This window comes from Haliotis rufescens, unplaced genomic scaffold, assembly GCF_023055435.1.
Source record: "Haliotis rufescens isolate VD_foot unplaced genomic scaffold, xgHalRufe1.0.p SCAF_9, whole genome shotgun sequence".
Lineage (NCBI taxonomy): Eukaryota > Metazoa > Mollusca > Gastropoda > Lepetellida > Haliotidae > Haliotis > Haliotis rufescens.
In genome coordinates, this window is record NW_025964383.1 from 3,795,079 (window position 1) to 3,814,838 (window position 19,760).

Genomic DNA, 19,760 nt, shown 5'->3' on the forward strand with positions numbered 1-19,760 from the left:
GATGTTTCTTGCCCTTTGTATCTGTGTTTGATATGGAATTGCAATGTCCATACATCTTACAAATTTATGGTAACAAATTGAACTTACGCTTTGTATCTCCAAATCTTGGAAGGGAAAAAATATTTGATTTTGTTACCACTGAAATCATTGTTTGATCAAGGAAGCTATGGAAATGGGTGATTGTATGTGCATCAGAATGGATTCTTTGATTCATTGTCACCTCACCTTGTTTTAAGATGTTAAATTTTTGTGTGTTTCAGATGCTGTACCCTTCCAGAATATGAATGAAATGTAAATGAACGCATTAAAAAAAGGTCAAATAAATGGTTGTCTTTATTGAGTGTGAAGTTCTCCTAAATTGCATATATACTGACTGTGCCAAGTCTCAAGTGAGCATGTTTGTCACTTAAAACAGCATTTCGGTAGGAACTACCACACTCTCAGTGGGCGGATACCCGTGAAGATCTGGGCTACAGTAGAATAGGTCTTCAGCAACCCATGCTTTCCGTTAAGGCGACTATGCTTGTCGTAAAAGGCAACTAACGGGATCGGGTGGTCAGGCTTGCTGACTTGGTTGATGCATGTCATCGATTCCAATTGTGTGGATCAATGCACATGTCAATCACTGGATTGTCTGGTCCAGACTCTTTTACTTACAGAGAGCCGTTGTATAGCTGGAATATTGCTGATAGCAGTGTTAAACAACAAGCAAACAAACACTGCTTTTGTTAACCATGTGTGATACAGCACAGCTTGGGAATTCTGAGGCCACTGTTTCTGCCTTAGTACGTGAAGGTAAACAAAGATCCAAGACACTGGTTACGGGGTGAGAACGTTTTGTTACTGGTGTCTGACAACACAACCATGAAACAATAAAATCATTACGAAACTTCTACCTCTGTTACACCACTGTCAATCACATACAATTCATTGTTCCCAGGTAGCATCGTAACACCCAAGCTGTGACGTTTGCAATGGCGGGAACCTCACTTTTTTCTTGTGTGTGCTATTGTAATAGTTGTAAAAATCTAGCACTTGGTACTAAGTCACATTATTCTCAGATTATTCTAATAGTTTTCTATAATAACAGACATTAAGTACATATCAATACCGGTAGTTGCTGCTGGAGTATAGCACCTAAGCATAGCTGGTGCTTGTGAGGTCAGACTGGAGTCTCCCTCTAGCCCCGGGTGCAAGAAGTGTGGTCGTTCATATGAGATCCTCATTATATCTGCACAAAGTGCAGAGACACTTCCTGCAATAAAGATAAGAAAAGTGGGCCAACACATCTAAAAGATCTTCACTGAGATAGGCGTGGCACTGACCAAGGCTAAGATTGGTTTGTTTGTTGTTTAACGCCGCACTCAACAATATTCCAGCTATACGACAGCATTCATAAATAATCGAGTCTGGACCAGACAGTCCAGTGATTAATATCATGAGCATCAATGATGGGGCTTCAAACATGGCCGATAAGAGTTGCGCAAAAGCAAAAAATGACTGGCTCAGACCTTGTAATTCGACAAGACCTTGTAATTCGACAAGAAACTTCCATGCCCAGAGCGTGAGACTGATCCGACAACTTCTTATCTCGCTCCTAAATGGTGGCCCAATGCAGCCAAAACGGCTAACAGATAGCTGTCTTTTCAGCAAAAACTAAAAATGGTCCGAATGGAGGGAAAATTTATTGGCAGGTAAACTTTTTTACATTGCGAAGGGGTTGGTAGTAAAAAAACAATTGCTGGCATTTCTAACGGGGCTCCGAACATGGTTGATAAGAGGTTCATGAAAGCGAAAAATAATAAGTGCATTTATAATGCTCCAGATTCCATTCATTAAGTGGATGCTCAAAGCGCTACACTATTATTACCCCGGTCAATGGATCAGTGAGCACTTGATTTTCATTCTCATCTCCCTGGGGAGTATACAACGCAAGCTGCCTGTGAGGTGCCAGAAAGTTAACACCCATATTACCATCTCATCATACTGGGTACCCACTCACTGCTGGGTAAACAGAGGCACATTTTGAACAAAGTCACTTGCCTAAGGAGACATCACATGTGGTACATGTGCTTCAGTGTGGCGCAGGACCGAAGCCCTAGAAATCTAGGAGTCAAGCTGCTTAGCATGGTCACCCATCCAACTACTCAAACTTGTCAGAACGGATTGAAAATTGATAGGCAGGTAGACTTTGGCATTTCAAAGAGGTTGAATGGCCAAGGTCTGAGACCAATCCAACAACTTATTTCACTCCAAAATGGTGGCCAAAATACAGCTAACAGATCGCTGTCTTTTTGGCAAACACTCAAACTTGTCAGATCAGAGTGTTATCTCATAGGCAGGTTGACTTTGGCATTGCAAAGAGGTTGGAAGCATTAAACTAGATTTCAGACATTTCTAATGGGGTGTTGGAGGCTGTGAACATGGCCGATAACAGGTGCGCGAAAGCAACAAATGACCGGTTCAGACCTTCTTAGCTGATAAGAAACTTGAATGGCCAAGGTCTGAGATCAATCTGACAATAACTCCAAAAAGGTGGCCAAAATACAGCCAAAACGGCTCACAGAATGCTGTCTTTTCGGCAAACACTTAAACTTCTCGGAACGGAATGAAAATTGATAGGCAGGTTGACTTTGGCATTGCAAAGAGGTTGGAAGTAAAATAAAGATTGCAGACATTTCTAACGGGGTGTTTAGGGGCACCAAACATGACCGATAACAGGTTCGTTAAAGTGAAAATTGACTGGTTCAGACCTCGTTAATCGACAAGAAACTTGAATGGCCAAGGTCTGAGCTGATCCGACAACTTATTTCACTCCAAAATAGTGGCCAAAATACAGCCAAAAGTATTAACAGACTGGTGTATTTTCGGCAAACACTCAAACTTGTCAGATCGGAGTGTAAATTGATAGGCAATGTGACTTTGGCATTGCAAAGATGTTGGAAGTAAAATAAAGATTGCAGACATTTCTAAAGGGGTGTTTGGGGGCTCCAAACATGACCGACAACAGGTTCGTTAAAGCGAAAAATGACTGGTTCAGACCTCGTTAATCGACAAGAAACTTGAATGGCCATGGTCTGAGACCGATCCGACAACTTATTTCAGTCCACAAAAGTGGCCAAAATACAGCCAAAATGGCTAACAGATCGCTGACTTTTAGGCAAACACTCAAACTTGTCACAACAGAATGAAATTGATAGGCAGGTAGACTTTGGCATTTCAAAGAGGTTGGAAGTAAAATAAAGATTGCAGACATTTCTAACGGGGTGTTTGGGGGCTCCAAACATGACCGATAACAGGTTCGTTAAAGCGAAAATTGACTGGTTCAGACCTCGTTAATCGACAAGAAACTTGAATGGCCAAGGTCTGAGACCGATCCGACAACTTATTTCACTCCAAAATAGTGGCCAAAATACAGCCAAAACGGCTAACAGACTGGTGTATTTTCGGGAAACACTCAAACTTGTCAGATCGGAGTGTAAATTGATAGGCAATGTGACTTTGGCATTGCAAAGAGGTTGGAAGTATTAAAAAAGATTGCAGACATCGTGAAATCGAAAATAACTGGTTCAGACCTCGTTAATCGACAAGAAACTTGAATGGCCAAGGTCTGAGACCGATCCAAAAACTTATTTCACTCCAAAATAGTGGCCAAAATACAGCCAAAACGGCTAACAGACTGGTGTATTTTCGGCAAACACTCAAACTTGTCAGATCGGAGTGTAAATTGATAGGCAATGTGACTTTGGCATTGCAAAGAGGTTGGAAGTAAAATAAAGATTGCAGACATTTCTAACGGGGTGTTTGGGGGCTCCAAACATGACCGATAACAGGTTCGTTAAAGCGAAAATTGACTGGTTCAGACCTCGTTAATCGACAAGAAACTTGAATGGCCAAGGTCTGAGACCGATCCAAAAACTTTTTTCACTCCAAAATAGTGGCCAAAATACAGCCAAAACAGCTAACAGACTGGTGTATTTTCGGGAAACACTCAAACTTGTCAGATCGGAGTGTAAATTGATAGGCAATGTGACTTTGGCATTGCAAAGAGGTTGGAAGTATTAAAAAAGATTGCAGACATCGTGAAATCGAAAATAACTGGTTCAGACCTCGTTAATCGACAAGAAACTTGAATGGCCAAGGTCTGAGACCGATCCGACAACTTATTTCACTCCAAAATAGTGGCCAAAATACAGCCAAAACAGCTAACAGACTGGTGTATTTTCGGCAAACACTCAAACTTGTCAGATCGGAGTGTAAATTGATAGGCAATGTGACTTTGGCATTGCAAAGAGGTTGGAAGTAAAATAAAGATTGCAGACATTTCTAACGGGGTTTTGGGGGGCTCCAAACATGACCGATAACAGGTTCGTTAAAGCGAAAAATGACTGGTTCAGACCTCGTTAATCGACAAGAAACTTGAATGGCCATGGTCTGAGACCGATCCGACAACTTATTTCAGTCCACAAAAGTGGCCAAAATACAGCCAAAACGGCTAACAGATCGCTGACTTTTAGGCAAACACTCAAACTTGTCACAACAGAATGAAATTGAAAGGCAGGTAGACTTTGGCATTTCAAAGAGGTTGGAAGTAAAATAAAGATTGCAGACATTTCTAACGGGGTGTTTGGGGGCTCCAAACATGACCGATAACAGGTTCGTTAAAGCGAAAATTGACTGGTTCAGACCTCGTTAATCGACAAGAAACTTGAATGGCCAAGGTCTGAGACCGATCCGACAACTTATTTCACTCCAAAATAGTGGCCAAAATACAGCCAAAACGGCTAACAGACTGGTGTATTTTCGGGAAACACTCAAACTTGTCAGATCGGAGTGTAAATTGATAGGCAATGTGACTTTGGCATTGCAAAGAGGTTGGAAGTAAAATAAAGATTGCAGACATTTCTAACGGGGTTTTTGGGGGCTCCAAACATGACCGATAACAGGTTCGTTAAAGCGAAAAATGACTGGTTCAGACCTCGTTAATCGACAAGAAACTTGAATGGCCATGGTCTGAGACGGATCCGACAACTTATTTCAGTCCACAAAAGTGGCCAAAATACAGCCAAAACAGCTAACAGATCGCTGACTTTTAGGCAAACACTCAAACTTGTCACAACAGAATGAAATTGAAAGGCAGGTAGACTTTGGCATTTCAAAGAGGTTGGAAGTAAAATAAAGATTGCAGACATTTCTAACGGGGTGTTTGGGGGCTCCAAACATGACCGATAACAGGTTCGTTAAAGCGAAAATTGACTGGTTCAGACCTCGTTAATCGACAAGAAACTTGAATGGCCAAGGTCTGAGACCGATCCAAAAACTTATTTCACTCCAAAATAGTGGCCAAAATACAGCCAAAACGGCTAACAGACTGGTGTATTTTCGGGAAACACTCAAACTTGTCAGATCGGAGTGTAAATTGATAGGCAATGTGACTTTGGCATTGCAAAGAGGTTGGAAGTATTAAAAAAGATTGCAGACATCGTGAAATCGAAAATAACTGGTTCAGACCTCGTTAATCGACAAGAAACTTGAATGGCCAAGGTCTGAGACCGATCCGACAACTTATTTCACTCCAAAATAGTGGCCAAAATACAGCCAAAACGGCTAACAGACTGGTGTATTTTCGGCAAACACTCAAACTTGTCAGATCGGAGTGTAAATTGATAGGCAATGTGACTTTGGCATTGCAAAGAGGTTGGAAGTAAAATAAAGATTGCAGACATTTCTAACGGGGTTTTGGGGGGCTCCAAACATGACCGATAACAGGTTCGTTAAAGCGAAAAATGACTGGTTCAGACCTCGTTAATCGACAAGAAACTTGAATGGCCATGGTCTGAGACCGATCCGACAACTTATTTCAGTCCACAAAAGTGGCCAAAATACAGCCAAAACGGCTAACAGATCGCTGACTTTTAGGCAAACACTCAAACTTGTCACAACAGAATGAAATTGATAGGCAGGTAGACTTTGGCATTTCAAAGAGGTTGGAAGTAAAATAAAGATTGCAGACATTTCTAACGGGGTGTTTGGGGGCTCCAAACATGACCGATAACAGGTTCGTTAAAGTGAAAATTGACTGGTTCAGACCTCGTTAATCGACAAGAAACTTGAATGGCCAAGGTCTGAGACCGATCCGACAACTTATTTCACTCCAAAATAGTGGCCAAAATACAGCCAAAACGGCTAACAGACTGGTGTATTTTCGGCAAACACTCAAACTTGTCAGATCGGAGTGTAAATTGATAGGCAATGTGACTTTGGCATTGCAAAGAGGTTGGAAGTATTAAAAAAGATTGCAGACATCGTGAAATCGAAAATAACTGGTTCAGACCTCGTTAATCAACAAGAAACTTGAATGGCCAAGGTCTGAGACCGATCCGAGAACTTATTTCAGTCCACAAAAGTGGCCAAAATACAGCCAAAACGGCTAACAGATCGCTGACTTTTAGGCAAACACTCAAACTTGTCACAACAGAATGAAATTGATAGGCAGGTAGACTTTGGCATTTCAAAGAGGTTGGAAGTAAAATAAAGATTGCAGACATTTCTAAAGGGGTGTTTGGGGGCTCCAAACATGACCGATAACAGGTTCGTTAAATCAAAAAATGACTGGTTCAGACCTCATTAATCGACAAGAAACTTGAATGGCCAAGGTCTGAGACCGATCTCACAACTTATGGTTTCGCTCCAAAATGGTGGCCAAAATAGAGCCAAAATGGCTAACTGATTGGTGTATTTTCGGAAAACACTCAAACTTGTCAGATCGGAGTGTAAATTGATAGGCAGGTTGACTTTGGCATGGCAAAGAGGTTGCAAGTATTAAAAAGATTGCAGACATTTTTAACTGGCTGTTTGTGGTCTCCGAACATGGCAGATAAGAGGTTCGTTAAAGCGAAAAAATGACTGGTTCAGACCTCGTTAATCGACAAAGAACTTGAATGGCCAAATTGTGAGACCGGTCCGGCAACTTATTTCACTCCTAAATAGTTGCCAAAATACAGCCAAAATGGCTAACTGATTGGTGAATTTTCGGCAAACACTCAAACTTGTTGGATCGGAATGTAAATTGATAGGCAGGTAGACTTTGGCATTGCAAAGAGGTTGGAAGTATTAAAAGAGATTGCAGACATTTTTAACTGGATGTTTCTGGCCTCCGAACATGGCAGATAAGAGATTCCTGAAAGCGAAAAATGACTGGTTCAGACCTCGTTCATCCACAAGAAACTTGAATGGCCAAGGTCTGAGACCGATCTCACAACTTATGGTTTCGCTCCAAAATGGTGGCCAAAATAGAGCCAAAATGGCTAACTGATCGGTGTATTCTCGGCAAACACTCAAACTTGTCAGAAGGGATTGAAATTGATAGGCAGGTAGACTTTGGCATTTCAAAGAGGTTGGAAGTAAAATAAAAATTGCAGACACTTCTAAAGGGGTGTTTTGGGGCTCCAAACATGACCGATAACAGGTTCGTTAAAGCGAAAAATGACTGGTTCAGACCTCATTAATCAACAAGAAACTTGAATGGCCAAGGTCTGAGACTGATCTCACAACTTATGGTTTCGCTCCAAAATGGTGGCCAAAATACAGCCAAAAAGGCTAACTGATCGGTGTATTCTCGGCAAACACTCAAACTTGTCAGAAGGGATTGAAATTGATAGGCAGGTAGACTTTGGCATTTCAAAAGGTTGGAAGTAAAATAAAAATTGCAGACATTTCTAACCGGGTGTTTGGGGGCTCCAAACATAACCGATAACAGGTTTGTTAAAGCGAAAAATGACTGGTTCAGACCTCGTTAATCGACAAGGAACTTGAATTGCCATGGTCTGAGACTGATCTGACAACTTATTTCACTCCAAAATAGTGGCCAAAATACAGCCAAAATGGCTAACTGATCGGTGTCTTTTCGGCAAACACTCAAACTTGTCAGTACGAATGAAATAGATAGGCAGGTAGACTTTGGCATTGCAAAGAGGTTGGAAGTATTAAAAAAAATTGCAGTCATTTCTAACCGGGTGTTTGGGGGCTCCAAACATGACAGATAACAGGTTCGTTAAAGCGAAAATTGACTGCTTCAGACCTCGTTAATCGACAAGGAACTTGAATGGCCAAGGCGAGAGACCGATCCGACAACTTATTTCACTCCAAAATAGTGGCCAAAATACAGCCAAAACAGCTAACAGATCGCTGACTTTTCGGCAAACACTCAAACTTGTTAGAACGAAGTCAAAATTGATAGGCAGGTAGACTTTGGCATTTCAAAGAGGTTGGAAGTAAAATAAAGATTGCAGACATTTCTAAAGGGGTGTTTGGGGGCTCCAAACATGACCAATAACAGGTTCGTTAAAGCGAAAAATGACTGGTTCAGACCTCATTAATCGACAAGAAACTTGAATGGCCAAGGTCTGAGACCGATCTCACAACTTATGGTTTCGCTCCAAAATGGTGGCCAAAATACAGCCAAAATGGCTAACTGATCGGTGTATTCTCGGCAAACACTCAAACTTGTCAGAAGGGATTGAAATTGATAGGCAGGTAGGCTTTGGCATTTCAAAGAGGTTGGAAGTAAAATAAAAATTGCAGACATTTCTGAAGGGGTGTTTTGTGGCTCCAAACATAACCGATAACAGGTTTGTTAAAGCGAAAAATGACTGGTTCAGACCTCTCTTATCGACAAGAAACTTGAATGGCCAAGGTGTGAGACCGATCCGGCAACTTATTTCACTCCCAAAATAGTGGCCAAAATACAGCCAAAATGGCTAACTGATTGGTGTATTTTCGGAAAACACTCAAACTTGTCAGATCGGAGTGTAAATTGATAGGCAGGTTGACTTTGGCATGGCAAAGAGGTTGCAAGTATTAAAAAGATTGCAGACATTTTTAACTGGGTGTTTGTGGTCTCCGAACATGGCAGATAAGAGGTTCATTAAAGCGAAAAAATGACTGGTTCAGACCTCGTTAATCGACAAGGAACTTGAATGGCCAAATTGTGAGACCGGTCCAGCAACTTATTTCACTCCTAAATAGTTGCCAAAATACAGCCAAAATGGCTGTCTGATTGGTGAATTTTCGGCAAACACTCAAACTTGTCAGATCGGAGTGTAAATGGATAGGCAGGTAGACTTTGGCATTGCAAAGAGGTTGGAAGTATTAAAAGAGATTGCAGACATTTTTAACTGGATGTTTCTGGCCTCCGAACATGGCAGATAAGAGATTCGTGAAAGCGAAAAATGACTGGTTCAGACCTCGTTCATCCACAAGAAACTTGAATGGCCAAGGTCTGAGACCGAACTGACAACTTATGCTTTCGCTCCAAAATGGTGGCCTAAATACAGCCAAAATGGCTAACTGATTGGTGAATTTTCGGCAAACACTCAAACATGTCAGTACGAATGAAATAGATAGGCAGGTAGACTTTGGCATTGCAAAGAGGTTGGAAGTAAAATAAAGATTGCAGACATTTCTAAAGGGGTGTTTGGGGGCTCCAAACATGACCGATAACAGGTTCGTTAAATCAAAAAATATCTGGTTCAGACCTCATTAATCAACAAGAAACTTGAATGGCCAAGGTCTGAGACCGATCTCACAACTTATGGTTTCGCTCCAAAATGGTGGCCAAAATACAGCCAAAATGGCTATCTGATCGGTGTATTCTCGGCAAACACTCAAACTTGTCAGAAGGGATTGAAATTGATAGGCAGGTAGACTTTGGCATTGCAAAGAGGTTGGAAGTAAAATAAAAATTGCAGACATTTCTAACCGGGTGTTTTGGGGCTCCAAACATGACCGATAACAGGTTTGTTAAAGCGAAAAATGACTGGTTCAGACCTCGTTAATCGACAAAGAACTTGAATTGCCATTGTCTGAGACTGATCTGACAACTTATTTCACTCCAAAATAGTGGCCAAAATACAGCCAAAATGGCTAACTGATCGGTGTCTTTTCGGCAAACACTCAAACTTGTCAGTACGAATGAAATAGATAGGCAGGTAGACTTTGGCATTGCAAAGAGGTTGGAAGTATTAAACAAAATTGCAGTCATTTCTAACCGGGTGTTTGGGGGCTCCAAACATGACAGATAACAGGTTCGTTAAAGCGAAAATTGACTGCTTCAGACCTCGTTAATCGACAAGGAACTTGAATGGCCAAGGCGTGAGACCGATCCGACAACTTATTTCACTCCGAAATAGTGGCCAAAATACAGCCAAAACAGCTAACAGATCGCTGACTTTTCGGCAAACACTCAAATTTGCCAGAACGAAGTCAAAATTGATAGGCAGGTAGACTTTGGCATTTCAAAGAGGTTGGAAGTAAAATAAAGATTGCAGACATTTCCAAAGGGGTGTTTGGGGGCTCCAAACATGACCGATAACAGGTTCGTTAAAGCGAAAAATGACTGGTTCAGACCTCTCTAATCGACAAGGAACTTGAATGGCCAAGGTCTGAGACCGATCCGGCAACTTATTTCACTCCCAAAATAGTGGCCAAAATACAGCCAAAATGGCTAACTGATTGGTGTATTTTCGGAAAACACTCAAACTTGTCAGATCGGAGTGTAAATTGATAGGCAGGTTGACTTTGGCATGGCAAAGAGGTTGCAAGTATTAAAAAGATTGCAGACATTTTTAACTGGGTGTTTGTGGTCTCCGAACATGGCAGATAAGAGGTTCGTTAAAGCGAAAAAATGACTGGTTCAGACCTCGTTAATCGACAAGGAACTTGAATGGCCAAATTGTGAGACCAGTCCGGCAACTTATTTCACTCCTAAATAGTTGCCAAAATACAGCCAAAATGGCTAACTGATTGGTGAATTTTCGGCAAACACTCAAACTTGTTGGATGGGAGTGTAAATTGATAGGCAGGTAGACTTTGGCATTGCAAAGAGGTTGGAAGTATTAAAAGAGATTGCAGACATTTTTAACTGGATGTTTCTGGCCTCCGAACATGGCAGATAAGAAATTCCTGAAAGCGAAAAATGACTGGTTCAGACCTCGTTCATCCACAAGAAACTTGAATGGCCAAGGTCTGAGACCGATCTCACAACTTATGGTTTCGCTCAAAAATGGTGGCCAAAATACAGCCAAAATGGCTAACTGATCGGTGTATTCTCGGCAAACACTCAAACTTGTCAGAAGGGATTGAAATTGATAGGCAGGTAGACTTTGGCATTTCAAAGAGGTTGGAAGTAAAATAAAAATTGCAGACACTTCTAAAGGGGTGTTTTGGGGCTCCAAACATGACCGATAACAGGTTCGTTAAAGCGAAAAATGACTGGTTCAGACCTCATTAATCAACAAGAAACTTGAATGGCCAAGGTCTGAGACTGATCTCACAACTTATGGTTTCGCTCCAAAATGGTGGCCAAAATACAGCCAAAAAGGCTAACTGATCGGTGTATTCTCGGCAAACACTCAAACTTGTCAGAAGGGATTGAAATTGATAGGCAGGTAGACTTTGGCATTTCAAAAGGTTGGAAGTAAAATAAAAATTGCAGACATTTCTAACCGGGTGTTTGGGGGCTCCAAACATAACCGATAACAGGTTTGTTAAAGCGAAAAATGACTGGTTCAGACCTCGTTAATCGACAAGGAACTTGAATTGCCATGGTCTGAGACTGATCTGACAACTTATTTCACTCCAAAATAGTGGCCAAAATACAGCCAAAATGGCTAACTGATCGGTGTCTTTTCGGCAAACACTCAAACTTGTCAGTACGAATGAAATAGATAGGCAGGTAGACTTTGGCATTGCAAAGAGGTTGGAAGTATTAAAAAAAATTGCAGTCATTTCTAACCGGGTGTTTGGGGGCTCCAAACATGACAGATAACAGGTTCGTTAAAGCGAAAATTGACTGCTTCAGACCTCGTTAATCGACAAGGAACTTGAATGGCCAAGGCGAGAGACCGATCCGACAACTTATTTCACTCCAAAATAGTGGCCAAAATACAGCCAAAACAGCTAACAGATCGCTGACTTTTCGGCAAACACTCAAACTTGTTAGAACGAAGTCAAAATTGATAGGCAGGTAGACTTTGGCATTTCAAAGAGGTTGGAAGTAAAATAAAGATTGCAGACATTTCTAAAGGGGTGTTTGGGGGCTCCAAACATGACCGATAACAGGTTCGTTAAAGCGAAAAATGACTGGTTCAGACCTCATTAATCGACAAGAAACTTGAATGGCCAAGGTCTGAGACCGATCTCACAACTTATGGTTTCGCTCCAAAATGGTGGCCAAAATAGAGCCAAAATGGCTAACTGATCGGTGTATTCTCGGCAAACACTCAAACTTGTCAGAAGGGATTGAAATTGATAGGCAGGTAGACTTTGGCATTTCAAAGAGGTTGGAAGTAAAATAAAAATTGCAGACATTTCTAAAGGGGTGTTTGGGGGCTCCAAACATGACCAATAACAGGTTTGTTAAATCGAAAAATGACTGGTTCAGACCTCATTAATCAACAAGAAACTTGAATGGCCAAGGTCTGAGACTGATCTCACAACTTATGGTTTCGCTCCAAAATGGTGGCCAAAATACAGCCAAAATGGCTAACTGATCGGTGTATTCTCGGCAAACACTCAAACTTGTCAGAAGGGATTGAAATTGATAGGCAGGTAGACTTTGGTATTTCAAAGAGGTTGGAAGTAAAATAAAAATTGCAGACATTTCTAACCAGGTGTTTTGGGGCTCCAAACATAACCGATAACAGGTTTTTTAAAGCGAAAAATGACTGGTTCAGACCTCATTAATCGACAAGGAACTTAAATTGCCATGGTCTGAGACTGATCTGACAACTTATTTCACTCCAAAATAGTGGCCAAAATACAGCCAAAATGGCTAACAGATCGGTGTCTTTTCGGCAAACACTCAAACTTGTCAGTACGAATGAAATAGATAGGCAGGTAGACTTTGGCATTGCAAAGAGGTTGGAAGTATTAAAAAAAATTGCAGTCATTTCTAACCGGGTTTTTGGGGGCTCCAAACATGACAGATAACAGGTTCGTTAAAGCGAAAATTGACTGCTTCAGACCTCGTTAATCAACAAGGAACTTGAATGGCCAAGGCGAGAGACCGATCCGACAACTTATTTCACTCCAAAATAGTGCCCAAAATACAGCCAAAACAGCTAACAGATCGCTGACTTTTCGGCAAACACTCAAACTTGTCAGAACGAAGTCAAAATTGATAGGCAGGTAGACTTTGGCATTTCAAAGAGGTTGGAAGTAAAATAAAGATTGCAGACATTTCTAAAGGGGTGTTTGGGGGCTCCAAACATGACAGATAACAGGTTCGTTAAATCGAAAAATGACTGGTTCAGACCTCGTTAATCGACAAGGAACTTGAATGGCCAAGGCGTGAGACCGATCCGACAACTTATTTCACTCCAAAATAGTGCCCAAAATACAGCCAAAACAGCTAACAGATCGCTGACTTTTCGGCAAACACTCAAACTTGTCAGAACGAAGTCAAAATTGATAGGCAGGTAGACTTTGGCATTTCAAAGAGGTTGGAAGTAAAATAAAGATTGCAGACATTTCTAAAGGGTGTTTGGGGGCTCCAAACATGACCGATAACAGGTTCGTTAAATCGAAAAATGACTGGTTCAGACCTCGTTAATCGACAAGGAACTTGAATGGCCAAGGCGTGAGACCGATCCGACAACTTATTTCACTCCAAAATAGTGCCCAAAATACAGCCAAAACAGCTAACAGATCGCTGACTTTTCGGCAAACACTCAAACTTGTCAGAACGAAGTCAAAATTGATAGGCAGGTAGACTTTGGCATTTCAAAGAGGTTGGAAGTAAAATAAAGATTGCAGACATTTCTAAAGGGGTGTTTGGGGGCTCCAAACATGACCGATAACAGGTTCGTTAAATCGAAAAATGACTGGTTCAGACCTCATTAATCGACAAGAAACTTGAATGGCCAAGGTCTGAGACCGATCTCACAACTTATGGTTTCGCTCCAAAATGGTGGCCAAAATACAGCCAAAAAGGCTAACTGATCGGTGTATTCTCGGCAAACACTCAAACTTGTCAGAAGGGATTGAAATTGATAGGCAGGTAGACTTTGGCATTTCAAAGAGGTTGGAAGTAAAATAAAAATTGCAGACATTTCTAACCGGGTGTTTTGGGGCTCCAAACATGACCGATAACAGGTTCGTTAAAGCGAAAAATGACTGGTTCAGACCTCATTAATCGACAAGAAACTTGAATGGCCAAGGTCTGAGACCGATCTCACAACTTATGGTTTCGCTCCAAAATGGTGGCCAAAATAGAGCCAAAATGGCTAACTGATCGGTGTATTTTCGGAAAACACTCAAACTTGTCAGATCGGAGTGTAAATTGATAGGCAGGTTGACTTTGGCATGGCAAAGAGGTTGCAAGTATTAAAAAGATTACAGACATTTTTAACTGGGTGTTTGTGGTCTCCGAACATGGCAGATAAGAGGTTCATTAAAGCGAAAAAATGACTGGTTCAGACCTCGTTAATCGACAAGGAACTTGAATGGCCAAATTGTGAGACGGGTCCAGCAACTTATTTCACTCCTAAATAGTTGCCAAAATACAGCCAAAATGGCTGTCTGATTGGTGAATTTTCGGCAAACACTCAAACTTGTCAGATCGGAGTGTAAATGGATAGGCAGGTTGACTTTGGCATGGCAAAGAGGTTGCAAGTATTAAAAAGATTACAGACATTTTTAACTGGGTGTTTGTGGTCTCCGAACATGGCAGATAAGAGGTTCATTAAAGCGAAAAAATGACTGGTTCAGACCTCGTTAATCGACAAGGAACTTGAATGGCCAAATTGTGAGACGGGTCCAGCAACTTATTTCACTCCTAAATAGTTGCCAAAATACAGCCAAAATGGCTGTCTGATTGGTGAATTTTCGGCAAACACTCAAACTTGTCAGATCGGAGTGTAAATGGATAGGCAGGTTGACTTTGGCATGGCAAAGAGGTTGCAAGTATTAAAAAGATTACAGACATTTTTAACTGGGTGTTTGTGGTCTCCGAACATGGCAGATAAGAGGTTCATTAAAGCGAAAAAATGACTGGTTCAGACCTCGTTAATCGACAAGGAACTTGAATGGCCAAATTGTGAGACGGGTCCAGCAACTTATTTCACTCCTAAATAGTTGCCAAAATACAGCCAAAATGGCTGTCTGATTGGTGAATTTTCGGCAAACACTCAAACTTGTCAGATCGGAGTGTAAATGGATAGGCAGGTAGACTTTGGCATTGCAAAGAGGTTGGAAGTATTAAAAGAGATTGCAGACATTTTTAACTGGATGTTTCTGGCCTCCGAACATGGCAGATAAGAGATTCCTGAAAGCGAAAAATGACTGGTTCAGACCTCGTTCATCCACAAGAAACTTGAATGGCCAAGGTCTGAGACCGATCTCACAACTTATGGTTTCGCTCAAAAATGGTGGCCAAAATACAGCCAAAATGGCTAACTGATCGGTGTATTCTCGGCAAACACTCAAACTTGTCAGAAGGGATTGAAATTGATAGGCAGGTAGACTTTGGCATTTCAAAGAGGTTGGAAGTAAAATAAAAATTGCAGACACTTCTAAAGGGGTGTTTTGGGGCTCCAAACATGACCGATAACAGGTTCGTTAAAGCGAAAAATGACTGGTTCAGACCTCATTAATCAACAAGAAACTTGAATGGCCAAGGTCTGAGACTGATCTCACAACTTATGGTTTCGCTCCAAAATGGTGGCCAAAATACAGCCAAAAAGGCTAACTGATCGGTGTATCTAACCGGGTGTTTTGGGGCTTGAATTGCCATTGTCTGAGACTGATCTGACAACTTATTTCACTCCAAAATAGTGGCCAAAATACAGCCAAAATGGCTAACTGATCGGTGTCTTTTCGGCAAACACTCAAACTTGTCAGTACGAATGAAATAGATAGGCAGGTAGACTTTAGCATTGCAAAGAGGTTGGAAGTATTAAACAAAATTGCAGTCATTTCTAACCGGGTGTTTGGGGGCTCCAAACATGACAGATAACAGGTTCGTTAAAGCGAAAATTGACTGCTTCAGACCTCGTTAATCGACAAGGAACTTGAATGGCCAAGGCGAGAGACCGATCCGACAACTTATTTCACTCCAAAATAGTGGCCAAAATACAGCCAAAACAGCTAACAGATCGCTGACTTTTCGGCAAACACTCAAACTTGTTAGAACGAAGTCAAAATTGATAGGCAGGTAGACTTTGGCATTTCAAAGAGGTTGGAAGTAAAATAAAGATTGCAGACATTTCCAAAGGGGTGTTTGGGGGCTCCAAACATGACCGATAACAGGTTCGTTAAAGCGAAAAATGACTGGTTCAGACCTCTCTAATCGACAAGGAACTTGAATGGCCAAGGTCTGAGACCGATCCGGCAACTTATTTCACTCCCAAAATAGTGGCCAAAATACAGCCAAAATGGCTAACTGATTGGTGTATTTTCGGAAAACACTCAAACTTGTCAGATCGGAGTGTAAATTGATAGGCAGGTTGACTTTGGCATGGCAAAGAGGTTGCAAGTATTAAAAAGATTGCAGACATTTTTAACTGGGTGTTTGTGGTCTCCGAACATGGCAGATAAGAGGTTCGTTAAAGCGAAAAAATGACTGGTTCAGACCTCGTTAATCGACAAGGAACTTGAATGGCCAAATTGTGAGACCGGTCCGGCAACTTATTTCACTCCTAAATAGTTGCCAAAATACAGCCAAAATGGCTAACTGATTGGTGAATTTTCGGCAAACACTCAAACTTGTTGGATCAGAGTGTAAATTGATAGGCAGGTAGACTTTGGCATTGCAAAGAGGTTGGAAGTATTAAAAGAGATTGCAGACATTTTTAACTGGATGTTTCTGGCCTCCAAACATGGCAGATAAGAGATTCCTGAAAGCGAAAAATGACTGGTTCAGACCTCGTTCATCCACAAGAAACTTGAATGGCCAAGGTCTGAGACCGATCTCACAACTTATGGTTTCGCTCAAAAATGGTGGCCAAAATAGAGCCAAAATGGCTAACTGATCGGTGTATTCTCGGCAAACACTCAAACTTGTCAGAAGGGATTGAAATTGATAGGCAGGTAGACTTTGGCATTTCAAAGAGGTTGGAAGTAAAATAAAAATTGCAGACACTTCTAAAGGGGTGTTTTGGGGCTCCAAACATGACCGATAACAGGTTCGTTAAAGCGAAAAATGACTGGTTCAGACCTCATTAATCAACAAGAAACTTGAATGGCCAAGGTCTGAGACTGATCTCACAACTTATGGTTTCGCTCCAAAATGGTGGCCAAAATACAGCCAAAAAGGCTAACTGATCGGTGTATTCTCGGCAAACACTCAAACTTGTCAGAAGGGATTGAAATTGATAGGCAGGTAGACTTTGGCATTTCAAAAGGTTGGAAGTAAAATAAAAATTGCAGACATTTCTAACCCGGTGTTTGGGGGCTCCAAACATAACCGATAACAGGTTTGTTAAAGCGAAAAATGACTGGTTCAGACCTCGTTAATCGACAAGGAACTTGAATTGCCATGGTCTGAGACTGATCTGACAACTTATTTCACTCCAAAATAGTGGCCAAAATACAGCCAAAATGGCTAACTGATCGGTGTCTTTTCGGCAAACACTCAAACTTGTCAGTACGAATGAAATAGATAGGCAGGTAGACTTTGGCATTGCAAAGAGGTTGGAAGTATTAAAAAAAATTGCAGTCATTTCTAACCGGGTGTTTGGGGGCTCCAAACATGACAAATAACAGGTTCGTTAAAGCGAAAATTGACTGCTTCAGACCTCGTTAATCGACAAGGAACTTGAATGGCCAAGGCGAGAGACCGATCCGACAACTTATTTCACTCCAAAATAGTGGCCAAAATACAGCCAAAACAGCTAACAGATCGCTGACTTTTCGGCAAACACTCAAACTTGTTAGAACGAAGTCAAAATTGATAGGCAGGTAGACTTTGGCATTTCAAAGAGGTTGGAAGTAAAATAAAGATTGCAGACATTTCTAAAGGGGTGTTTGGGGGCTCCAAACATGACCGATAACAGGTTCGTTAAAGCGAAAAATGACTGGTTCAGACCTCATTAATCGACAAGAAACTTGAATGGCCAAGGTCTGAGACCGATCTCACAACTTATGGTTTCGCTCCAAAATGGTGGCCAAAATAGAGCCAAAATGGCTAACTGATCGGTGTATTCTCGGCAAACACTCAAACTTGTCAGAAGGGATTGAAATTGATAGGCAGGTAGACTTTGGCATTTCAAAGAGGTTGGAAGTAAAATAAAAATTGCAGACATTTCTAAAGGGGTGTTTGGGGGCTCCAAACATGACCAATAACAGGTTTGTTAAATCGAAAAATGACTGGTTCAGACCTCATTAATCAACAAGAAACTTGAATGGCCAAGGTCTGAGACTGATCTCACAACTTATGGTTTCGCTCCAAAATGGTGGCCAAAATACAGCCAAAATGGCTAACTGATCGGTGTATTCTCGGCAAACACTCAAACTTGTCAGAAGGGATTGAAATTGATAGGCAGGTAGACTTTGGTATTTCAAAGAGGTTGGAAGTAAAATAAAAATTGCAGACATTTCTAACCAGGTGTTTTGGGGCTCCAAACATAACCGATAACAGGTTTTTTAAAGCGAAAAATGACTGGTTCAGACCTCATTAATCGACAAGGAACTTAAATTGCCATGGTCTGAGACTGATCTGACAACTTATTTCACTCCAAAATAGTGGCCAAAATACAGCCAAAATGGCTAACAGATCGGTGTCTTTTCGGCAAACACTCAAACTTGTCAGTACGAATGAAATAGATAGGCAGGTAGACTTTGGCATTGCAAAGAGGTTGGAAGTATTAAAAAAAATTGCAGTCATTTCTAACCGGGTTTTTGGGGGCTCCAAACATGACAGATAACAGGTTTGTTAAAGCGAAAAATGACTGGTTCAGACCTCTCTTATCGACAAGGAACTTGAATGGCCAAGGTGTGAGACCGATCCGGCAACTTATTTCACTCCCAAAATAGTGGCCAAAATACAGCCAAAATGGCTAACTGATTGGTGTATTTTCGGAAAACACTCAAACTTGTCAGATCGGAGTGTAAATTGATAGGCAGGTAGACTTTGGCATGGCAAAGAGGTTGCAAGTATTAAAAAGATTGCAGACATTTCCAAAGGGGTGTTTGGGGGCTCCAAACATGACCGATAACAGGTTCGTTAAAGCGAAAAATGACTGGTTCAGACCTCTCTAATCGACAAGGAACTTGAATGGCCAAGGTCTGAGACCGATCCGGCAACTTATTTCACTCCCAAAATAGTGGCCAAAATACAGCCAAAATGGCTAACTGATTGGTGTATTTTCGGAAAACACTCAAACTTGTCAGATCGGAGTGTAAATTGATAGGCAGGTTGACTTTGGCATGGCAAAGAGGTTGCAAGTATTAAAAAGATTGCAGACATTTTTAACTGGGTGTTTGTGGTCTCCGAACATGGCAGATAAGAGGTTCGTTAAAGCGAAAAAATGACTGGTTCAGACCTCGTTAATCGACAAGGAACTTGAATGGCCAAATTGTGAGACCGGTCCGGCAACTTATTTCACTCCTAAATAGTTGCCAAAATACAGCCAAAATGGCTAACTGATTGGTGAATTTTCGGCAAACACTCAAACTTGTTGGATCAGAGTGTAAATTGATAGGCAGGTAGACTTTGGCATTGCAAAGAGGTTGGAAGTATTAAAAGAGATTGCAGACATTTT

General features: G+C 41.3%; 1 protein-coding gene across 1 annotated transcript in view; it reads left to right on the forward strand.

Annotated features, from left to right (window-relative positions):
• The window catches only part of LOC124124248 (60S ribosomal protein L35a-like), a 35,446-nt gene extending 35,110 nt beyond the window's left edge, over positions 1-336 (forward strand). The window contains exon 5 of the mRNA XM_046487378.2: positions 261-336. Within this exon, the coding sequence (XP_046343334.1) occupies positions 261-284 (24 nt within the window). The 3' untranslated portion in view covers positions 285-336. The remainder of the gene's footprint in view (positions 1-260) is intronic.
• The last annotated feature ends 19,424 nt before the right edge of the window (positions 337-19,760 follow it).